Here is a 10,895-nt window from a genome sequence, read left to right as displayed (position 1 = left end):
GTCAATTAATATGACCAATCACCATTCTAGCTACACTATCACCAACTTTCATCGTACATAATTAACTATGAGCAATTACCTTTATTAATTGCCCATTATAATTGTACAACTCTCAACTCTAGAGTACACCACTCTATAATCACTATTTCCAGCTCATATTCATCAATCACAATTTCAATATCTAGCACCTCACAATAATCAATGCTAACCATCATCATTATCACTAATCTTAACGTGTATTTAATTTACAAATAAAATCAATCTTTTACAATAATACCAAATAAATTAATATTTTTACAATTTTTCGTGGATATAATATTTTTTAAAATTTATAAATCTTTAAAATAAAATAAATTACTAAAAAACAAAAACAAAAACAAAATGGGGCCATAACCAACTAGGAGCCATGTCTTTCATTCCCCACTCAAAAAAAAAAGATCCCCATCGCAACCTAACCAACAATAAGCCTTTTCCTAACTTCTCTTTTATCCTTTTCTCTCCAAACCTCACATATTTCTTTATAAAAAAGAATTCCACCATTCCTTGATTTGTATATGTCATTCTTACGTACAGATCATGCCAATCTCTTCTGTATCGTAAGCCATCAACCCCATATTCCTTTATAAATAACAAAATACATATCAAAATCATTGTTCTCTCTCTCTCTCTCATTTCCCTCTCATTCAACAAGAATGGCGTTTCGATTCAAGAATCAAAACCCTAAATCATCTTCTATATACTCTAGTAGCCCTTTCAACCAAATCGAAACCCCTCCTTTACTTTCATTACTCCAACGTACCACGAATCATTCAACAACAACAACAACAACAACAACGACTAATCCTTCTAACACCAACCCTAAAAAATCAAGAAAATCATCTACTAGTACAAGTGGTGGCATTCTTAAAATGTTCAAACTCCTTCCTATGTTAACAACCGGTTGCAAAATGGTTGCATTACTAGGTGGACGTCCAAGAAACAAACCAATGTTAACAGATAAAGCTACAACAATTACATTATTTGGTTACAAAAAAGGTAGAGTAAGTCTAGCAATTCAAGAAGATCCTCATAGACTTCCCATTTTCGTGATCGAGCTACCGATGCTTACCGGGGTTTTTCATAAGGAAATGGGATCAGATATAGTAAGATTGGCATTAGAAAGTGAAACTAAGACACATAAAAAGAAAGTGTTAGAGGAATTTGTATGGGCTGTTTATTGTAATGGAAGAAAATTTGGTTATTCAATAAGAAGGAATAATAAAAATATGAGTGATGATGAAGCTCATGTTATGCAATTATTAAGAGGTGTTTCAATGGGTGCTGGAGTTTTACCTTGTCCAATATTAGTACATGATAGTAATAATAATAATAATAATGTTGATGGAGAAATAACTTATATGAGGGCAAGATTTGATAGGGTTGTTGGATCAAAAGATTCAGAAACATTTTATATGATTAATCCTGATGGTGCATCTAGTCAAGAATTGAGTATTTTCTTTGTAAGACTTCATTGATCAGACGTCTCGAGTTTGAGTACTCCAGAAAAATGACTTATATCCGGTATATATATATACATGTAAGAATTTCTTATATCGGTGTTCTCAATGGGTGATTTGATTTTTTAAAATATATATACTTCTGAAGTTGAGTCAGACTCAATAATGTATATTTCTTCGTATGATATTAGAGTCGGACCCCTCCTGTAGGGTTGTTCATCATCGTAATTATGTTGTCTATATGGGGACGTACGAGGATGTTAGAATTTCGTTTTCAATGGGCGATTTGATTATTTCTTTAATGGTCTAGGGGAATCTTCACTTAGTTTCAGAGCTGGCTTTCGAAGTTGAGTTATGTAAATGTTTATTTTTTTTGCAACGTGGACCTATTCGGTACGAGTCCAAATTAATTGAAAGTAAAGGTAAAAACATAAAGGGAAAGGTATATATTTTTCCCTTCATTTTGTTTCTAGATTTGTTAATGAATACAAGGTGATACTAATTAGTTTGACTTGTTATATGGATTTTTTTTGCAATTTTTATATTTAACGTGTATATATAATAGATGCGTGTATATATAATAGATGATGAATTTCCTTTATAAATTTTTTGTCTCTGCCACTATTCGAACAACATGGACTAGTTCCACAAACATAAGCAACCGCCTGCTTTTTTGTTTTTGATTTTGTTTTTCTGTTTTGTTTGATTTTGTGTGTCTTTTTTTTTATTTTAAAAAGAAATAAATAAATTATTTTCCTCTGTTTTATGTGCTCAAAATTGCCAGTGAATTAATAATTCTGCAAATTTGAATTATTGCAAACATGTTTATTGATACTAATTTAATACCGGCCAAGGTGCTTGTAATAATTAATATGCAGTATTTTTGTGTATGTGTCTCCAAAGCTACGAAGTAAATATATAAAACCGGCTCGTAGATGCGTAAAGCAACTAAGTCAGGTCCAGCGCCAATGCCATCACTCTGTCATCTCCATACTCATCTGACCGCACTATTAGTTTTGATATCAATTATTGGACGAAAACAACCTAAAGCTACTCATTTTGAAAAAAAAAAATAGCTGTTTGACTTAAAATGGATAATATTACTATCGGTTTGGATATCAGTTGTTGGGCTAAAACAATCCAAAGCTGCTCTTAACATGACATGAGGCCTTTTGGAGAAAATCGTGTTGCTTGACTTAAAGTGGACAATATCACATCAAGTGAAGTCTATCTTTTAGTTCCACATCATTCAGAATTTTATTCAACTCGAAATCAATCAGAAAAATGAAACAAGATTCTACTAAACACGAAACAAATAAATATTTGTACTAACTTGCAATATTTACAGTAAATTTCATCTTTCATGATTCAATTTCCAGTCTATAAAAGCCATTAATAGCTCAAAAAACATCAATTTTCACAAAAAAATATAGTCAAATGTACACAGGATACTATAGTGCAACTACTATGTGCCCTTTAGTCTCTAACTGATGTAATATGTACAGAAGTCTGACACTCCAGCTTAAGTTAAGAAGTTCCACATCGTCAAAAACATAGGTGAGACGTTGGGTATATAAGTAACCAGGTCTTACACACTAGTGACACGTTTAAAAGCCGTGCGGATCTAGGTCCAGAGCAGACAATATCACTAGCAGGCTGAGCCGTTTATATGTACTTATATTTTCTTGCATTTGAAAACATAAGCACTTCTATTTTCAGTTCCAAGGAGAGAAAATACTATTTGAGGACTTGGCTGGTGCAAATGTACTAGGGTTCAGCTCCGGTGAAGAAATACAAGGAAGTATCTCGAGTGTAGAACGAGGAGAGTGGTGAGAAGTTGCTCCATTATCGCACGTTACAGAATGTGATTGGTAGCTTGTTTCACTGAAACATGAACACAAGGTTCCCTTTGTTGTGTAAGATAAGCATAATGGTCAATGGTTAACTCAAAACCAATTAACTGGAATGATCGATGATTTCATTGACTAAAGAGTACTCTTGAAATGAACCAAACATTCACGAAAGTAAAGAAAAGGGCTCGAAAAACCACTAGTACCTGTTATGTGGAGATTTTGTGTGCCTAGATGAATTCGATTCCATGTTATGGTTTGTCAGATCCTTTGGACTCTGCAAAATGTCGTAAAAAAGGTAATGAATTGAAAGTTGAAACAACTTGAGAACAGAACAGAGAAACAGAAACAGACGAGAAATCAATAGCATTATGTTGAGCATTAATGAGCTTGTAGTACTCACGTGTAACTTCATCCGCGAAAAATCTTCTGAGGAACCTGAAACAGTAGCACTGTGTTCACGCGAATTAGTATTACTTAAAAAAGAATGCTCAAGTAGCATCAAAGCTGTTGATCTATCTGCAGGTTTCCTCTGAAAGCAGCACCGGAGGAAATCCTTTCCTTCCGAAGACAACGTTTCTGGTATAGGTGGTGATTTGTTTAGTGCACTGAACATAGCTTTCACCTAAAAAATGAAATACGCGATTGTTTATAAATCACATTTGGAATCACAAAAATATTGGCCTTGATTTTGTCTTGCTTGTTCCTTCTCAGATATGCTTCTCGGACTCTTCAAAATCAGCGTCGGGTGCATGTCGTGATCCTCCAAAAATAGTGCATCAACATTTTTGGAGAGTCCGAGAAACATAGCTTCTTAGGTTATGATGCTAGTATGTGGCAACATAATAGGCTCAAAGTTTGTTAGCGCAGCTTACCCCGTCTAATCCACTCCAAGGGGGCTGTCCAGTAAACATTTCAATTACAGTACAACCTAGACTCCAAATATCAATAGCACAGGCAAGCTCTGGATTGGCATCTTTCCGTAACATAGCCTGCATTACCTGCACGAGACGACAAAAAGAAAACCTTAACAACAAGCAAAAGAAAACAGCTCGCCAGTATTAGAAAGTAGCTTCAGAATACCTCTGGAGCCATCCAGTGTGGACTCCCTTTCAGAGATAGCTCAGTTGCATGACCCGACAGCTGAAAAAAGGGAAGCATAATCATATTACTGCAGTAATGCTAGATGATTCTGTTTTATCAAGTAAAGTATAGCCATATGTTACTTGATGCAATCGTTCAATTTTGTAAGATAGAGTGCTTTATCAAGTATAAAGTTCATTCTACATGAGAAATGAAATTGGCCGAGGACAACAGAATTGAACGATTGCATTAAGTCACATATTCAGTCACACATCTTAGTTTCCCCCCTTTTACAGTTCACTTCTTTCATAAGGGAAAGGAAGGATGTGCAGTACTTCGTGATCATGGATATCGAGCCATGCTAAGATTACTCTATCACGTGTGCTTGTATTACTTTGGAGTAGAAAAAGGTTTTTGCTTTTTTACGTTTCCTAAAGGATCCGGTCTCCCCAGTAGCATTTATACCTCATCCAAAATGATTAATGCTGGAGAGAGGGAAAGCAGTATAAATAGGAAAGCATTCAAAGCTGGCAGCCTTAATAGCTGAAACATATAACTCATTTCATACTACACGGAGTAGTACGCAAGAGAACTCAAACACACTACAAAAACGTAACGGAAGAGTAACATTCTATTAAGCTTTAGAAATTTCCGAGCGTACATGTTTTGCTAATCCAAAGTCTGCAAGCTTGACGATTCCCGATGCATCAACAAGCAAATTCGCCCCCTTAATGTCCCTATTCAGCGAAACCATCCCAGCCATAAGAGTTAAGAGTCATATCAGCTAACCAGATAAAGCATTCATTTCAGTCAATAATATAATTTAATGAAATTCCTCAATCATATACTAAAGACGAAACAAAAATTGAGACAAATTGAATCGTTGATATATAGACTTTAGTAGCCTGTAAATGGATCATTAAATCAACTAACACTACGACCTTTCTTAAAACAGGCAATTTACCTGTGTATCGTCTTAGTGCTGTGCAAGTAAGCCAGCCCTGATACTATATGTCTTGTAAAATTTCGAACTATCGACTCTGTCATAGCTCCACCATGATCCCGGACAAACTTATTAATTGATCCTGGATGAACATATTCCAGATATATGCAAAAGCTATCTTCCATCTGAACATCCAATAGCACTTTATCCATCAAAATGTTTGAAAAAGAGATGTTTAAATAGTTGGTATAAAATTGCTCGAAAGAAGATGTTCTTACTATTTCACTGCCGTAATATTGAACAATATTTTGGTGCTTCAACTGTCGGAGAACTCTTATTTCCTAAGACAAAATCAAAAACATAAATGTATATTAACTAAATATGTTTCTTTATGATCTATCTCATAGCATAAACTGATGAAAAACACTTAATAGCTGTTCTTGTATCCTATAAGCAGGACATTAGGACTAACCTGTTCTAGCTGCTTTATACATTCGGCAGATTTAGGATCATCTGGATTGAGATCAACTTCTTTCATCGCACACAAAGCACCGGTTTCACTATAAGAGGAGAAATGAAAGTGTTACATCGACAGCTAAAGTAGGAACTACCAAAATGCTAACTTTAATTCTTACCGGTTAGTAGCTTCATATACACTTCCATAAGTACCACGGCCTAAAAGTTTCCCCTTTTGCCATTGGCCTTTTACATATGGTATATCTGGTTTATCCGTATTGTTTTGAGTGGTAGGTAACTGTGGCTGTTGTGAAACTCCAGGTGGAAGTGGTAGAGGGTGCACATTATTGCCTTCAGGCCAATCCACAGGACTTTCCGGGAGTGATTTATGATGTGAATGCACAGCAACATTTTGGTGATTCCAAGTTTTGTTTACTGGATTCTGTCGAGTCGGGCTACTAAGGGGAGAATGATCAGCACTTTGTGTAACCCTTGCTGTCAAAAGTTGGGCAGAATAACCTACCCATCTATCCGAAGAAGTGCCTGAAGGTGATGATCCCTGATGAAATGTAGGATGGAAAAGGTCTACCATGCTATATCTTTTCGGGCTAAGATTCGGACTTGTAAAACCACTGCCTGGAGCACTTCTAGCAGGGACATTAAGCCTGAAGTTCTCTTCAACACCTTCAGAATTCTTGTCCTGACTGAAACGTCGACGACGATAAGTTGGAGTAGATGATCTTCTATGCACAGGATTTGCCATCTCCACTGGAGTTTGATGAGAAGGATCCCTGCAACGCGCAATATATTTGAGTTTTGACATATTGCTAGTCATCATCTCTACGCGAAGTACTCCTATCTAAACACAAAATCTGCAGCCTCCATGATTTGCTATTAAGACTAGGTAGGAGTTAAATAACATATTCCTTCAGTTTTGCAGTTCCATGAGAAGAGGGTAATTACTATTTATCATTTCTGATAAATTGTTCTTCCAAGAGAGGTCAGGCACAAGGGATCAAGAATTCTATTAATCGGTTCGACAGGAAACACCATTCCACGAGAAGAGGGTAATTACTATTTATCATTTCTGATAAATTGTTCTTCCAAGAGAGGTCAGGCACAAGGGATCAAGAATTCTATTAATCAGTTCGACAAACACCAAACCAATGCCTTTGAAACAGGTAGACCAGTTACTTTCCATCAACAACCTTCATTATGATAAATCTATAAGTTGTGAGTTACCTCCACAAATATGAAAACTTGGTGCATGAACTTAAACATCAACCAGACCTACAACATGCCTTCTGGACATAGCAAGGATAGAGTGAAAAGGAGAAAGAAGCTTTTAAACTCTACCAACCAGAGATTCACGTAGCTAATTCCAAGTCCATATAAAAGAGGATGAATGTTATATTAAATTGATGCTGGTGAAAAACTTGTTAAAATATGATTGTCCTCTAAACATCGAAAACATCTCAGTTTTCTTACCAGACATTATTTAAAAGTACTAGAAACTAAAACTAAAACTAAAAATAAGAACTGGTTTGAGTAGAATGAAATGGACATACATCATATAGAAGTGTTTGTGTAGGCTTATAAGTTGATCACATCAGCTAATGAGCACTTCTAGGCTTATATATGCTTGGTAAGCACCAGACGGCAGACACACTTGCAAGCCAAGTACTTATTAACGAAAATCAATCGAAACTCATTAGTTGGTCACCTTCAACTTATGACATTTTAGCTTATAATCACTTTTGATTTGACTAAAATTTTATTATTTTATCTCAAGTATCTTTTGTAATCTCTAAAATACCATCTTCAAGACAGAACAACGAACTCCCACTCCATTCTATTTTCTTCTGAGATCCCTACAAAAATCTTTAACAAATACAAAACAGTATCTTCCACCGAATTAGTGAATTAGACAGGACGCCTTTGTCCAGAATAACAAGAGGTGGGTCAATTTTCATAAACTTAATCGTAAATGTGAAATACTTATACAAATAATATACGGGAGAGATAAAAAAGATGCAGGGTTGTTTGTCCACTTGGCTCCAAAGAATCCAAAAAAGTGAAAAAATGGATCTTTGTCCAACGGATTGCACCTAGTAAGAAAAGGTTTTGTGTTTTAGTTCGACCTGTCGTTACATATGAAATAAGAAACATTGCCATTTGTCCTTGTCATAGTATAGACACTCTCTATTTCATATTTTTTGTAAGTAGCTTTAATGGTATTTTAGTCATCTTAACAGAAAAATACTCTATCAAAACACATCAACTGTTTATTATCAGTTCCAACACTTCTATCCAAACATGTAACAACTAATAAATACGTTTCATTATCTAACGCTTATCAGCTAAGGTTAGGATACAGCCAGTAAATAAATGATCAAAATTGTAAACATTTCCTCATCAAAAGCAAAAATAGTGATCAAGAAATTAAAACAACAGACCTTATAACAGCAGGATTTGAAACATCCCCTTGGAGTACTCTGGTAGGCAAATTAGCATCACTAGTACTTTGTTTTGGCACAGAATTGAACTCAGGTAATGGCAAAGGCTGTGGCTCGACGGATTTAGACCAATGACAACGCTGATGACACCGAGTTGATTGAGACCCTGATGATCCTGAATTCTTATAGGAATCAGGAGAAACAGGCATAGATTGAGAACCAAAATCATTTGGCTGCAAATCAATCTCATCATCACCAACATGTCTCAATTTACGTACACGAGTAAGCCTCCTTCCTCCTCCACCTCCATAAGTCTTGGGAGACTCATGAGAAGGTGAAGCAGAAGCAGAGGAACTTAAAAGCAATGAAAATGCTTTCCTTGGAAATGGCATTTCAATTGTTCAGACGCGCAAATTCAAGATTTAGAGTCAGTGAATTCAGAACGAGTATCAATATATATACTTAAAGGATCAAACAAATATTAGAACAATACAAAATATGCTTCTATTACTAAAAAAAACATGTCATATGGACCAAAATTGACCAAAAAAATTCAAGAATTGCTTGAGGGGTTCAAAAAAATGGAGTACTAAATCTTCACTATGCTTCTACTAGTACTAAAAACATGCCATAAGGACAAAAATTGAGCAAAAAAATTCAAGAATTGCTTGTGGGGTTGTGGGGTTTAGGCTAATTGAAACTCTTCAAGAATAGATTGAAAAAATTAGACCACTAAAACATGTCAAGATGACAAAAAGATGAGATTTTTATTTCAAGAATGAAGAATTAGAACACTATGCTTCTATTAGTACTAAGAACATGTCAAGATGACAAAAAATGAGATTTTTTTTCAAGAATTGCTTGTGGGGTTGTGAGATTTAGCCTTTAGGCCATGAAAATGGAAATTCTTCAAGACGTAGTTGGTTTTGATGTTGAAAAAAACCATAGAAAACTCAATTTTTATTGTCAAATGTTTGAATTTTGAAAATCTTAAGTACACTTTCTATGTAAAAAAATTGGAAGTCAGAAACACGATACCTTTATTTTGATGTATAGTCAATTTGTCAGTATATACGTGTGTGAACATCCTTTAAAAAAATGACATTTTTTTTTCCAATTCTTTACCATGTCAAGGTTGACAGTTGACAAGTATTAAACACCGTGTGAGAATAGAAAGAAAACAAAAACTAATAATCACACGTACTGCAAAAAGACGCCATGCCAGTGAAGTCAGCTAGTCATGAGTCACCAAATGGAAGTCGTGATGAAGTGATAAGTACTTTTTTTATCAACACGGGTTGTGGTGCATTGTGGGAGTATTTCACCCTTAACCAGAGGTCTTGGGTTGAAGATCTTGTTGGGATCGTCACCCGCGAATGGGCCCTGCAGTGAGAGATCCAGATTTAGTCGGAGCTCCAATGTGGGCTCCGAATACCGAGTGGGGAACCAAAAAAAATACTATTTTATTTTTAATCAGAAGTTTCAAATTCGACTTGTCTTCACAATGTAGTGGTAAAGTTTGTGTTGTTTCAAATTTGAGTTATTTTTGTGAGACATTCTAACACAAATTCAAATTTAATTGAACTTTAATGCAATACTGAATATCGTGAAAATAAAAAAATTGACAGTCATGAGTCACCTCTTCTTTAAAAAGAAAATAAAGAAATTGAATAGTCCAACTGTATTGTACGGATTTTTCTAATTTTTTGAAGAATTTGCTTAATGACTTTGAGATATATTATTTATTTGTTAAAAAGAAGTACAAGTTGGAGCTGGTTATAGCTTTAATTAAACAATTTAATTAACTAGTTTCTCTGTCAAACCATGTGGCAGACGACTTAGTAAACTAATATTAATATTAATATTATTAAAATAAAAATATGAATAAATAATTATATATGAAAGAATAAAATATAAATTGTTGTAAATGATTATGAAATAGCTAGGAAATTTGTTCGCGTTACCTGTTCATAAGGTACTGGAGATAAAGAGGAATGACTTATGCAGATAAAATATTTAAAATAAGACGAATCATTTTGTATATATTTTAAAAAATCTACTGATTTGATAAATTTGAATTGATCGAAAGAATTTTCTTTATTTTTAGAGTTCGGCATCAAAAGATTATTTTAGTTCCAGACATAGTAAAGGAGAATTTTGAATTGATAAATTTTCTAGAAAGAAACTATTAGACTAATTCAGGAGACTAATACGTATTATAGATAATTTTTCTTGGTCTTCACTTTATTTGACGCTAGGTAGCTTCTTAATTCTTGCTAGGCAATTGTCAACTTGCTTAATTGTTGGAAAATCTGTCACTATTATAGTAAAATTAGAATAAAATGTTGAAAAGAATTCAAGGATTATCAACGATTATGGTAGGATGTATGTATGTGATCTCTCAATTATTAATTAGAGTTAATCTATTTATTTGTATAACTTTTGGACTATGTTCCACGTGGTATGTTTAAGGCCACGAGATTAAAGGGTATTTTGATATTTGATATAACTTTAGTTTAGGACCACGAAATTGAAAAGTCTTCTTTATTTTCTTAAACTCTGTGGCAAGTCATACTAGATGGTTCTTTTTTTAAATGGAGGGAGTATTAGT

At 34.4% G+C, this 10,895-nt stretch overlaps 2 protein-coding genes across 2 annotated transcripts; one reads left to right on the top strand and one right to left on the bottom strand.

Moving 5' to 3' along the window:
* Nucleotides 1-623: 623 nt before the first annotated feature.
* On the top strand, nt 624-1,573 carry LOC125861997 (protein MIZU-KUSSEI 1). The gene has a single exon (XM_049541959.1). The coding sequence runs from the start codon at nt 693-695 to the stop codon at nt 1,512-1,514; it is 822 nt and encodes a 273-aa protein (XP_049397916.1). The 5' UTR covers nt 624-692; the 3' UTR covers nt 1,515-1,573.
* A 1,245-nt stretch (nt 1,574-2,818) lies between these two features.
* On the bottom strand, nt 2,819-8,984 carry LOC125861986 (mitogen-activated protein kinase kinase kinase 5-like). The gene is made up of 11 exons (XM_049541944.1): nt 8,285-8,984; nt 6,008-6,619; nt 5,845-5,932; nt 5,651-5,713; nt 5,394-5,557; nt 5,091-5,166; nt 4,430-4,489; nt 4,222-4,347; nt 3,750-3,971; nt 3,553-3,623; nt 2,819-3,380 (listed from the first exon to the last, which is right to left on the bottom strand). Exons 1-11 carry the CDS (start codon nt 8,674-8,676, stop codon nt 3,212-3,214), a joined length of 2,043 nt encoding a protein of 680 aa, XP_049397901.1. The 5' UTR covers nt 8,677-8,984; the 3' UTR covers nt 2,819-3,211.
* Nucleotides 8,985-10,895: the final 1,911 nt, after the last annotated feature.

Source organism: Solanum stenotomum, chromosome 4 (assembly GCF_019186545.1).
Source record: "Solanum stenotomum isolate F172 chromosome 4, ASM1918654v1, whole genome shotgun sequence".
Taxonomy (NCBI): Eukaryota; Viridiplantae; Streptophyta; class Magnoliopsida; order Solanales; family Solanaceae; genus Solanum; species Solanum stenotomum.
Note: the sequence above shows the minus strand (reverse complement) of the source record. Positions and strands in the feature narration are given on the sequence as shown.

What these genes read in the sequence shown, in the direction of transcription:
- LOC125861997 (XM_049541959.1), top strand. Translation starts at nt 693, where the DNA reads ATGGCGTTTCGATTCAAGAATCAAAACCCTAAATCATCTTCTATATAC.
- LOC125861986 (XM_049541944.1), bottom strand. Translation starts at nt 8,676, where the DNA reads ATGCCATTTCCAAGGAAAGCATTTTCATTGCTTTTAAGTTCCTCTGCT. An exon ending in GTATATGAAGCTACTAACCG is followed by an intron (nt 5,933 to 6,007) that starts GTAAGAATTAAA and finishes CTCCTCTTATAG; the next exon opens with TGAAACCGGTGCTTTGTGTG. An exon ending in TTTCGCGGATGAAGTTACAC is followed by an intron (nt 3,624 to 3,749) that starts GTGAGTACTACA and finishes GACATTTTGCAG; the next exon opens with AGTCCAAAGGATCTGACAAA.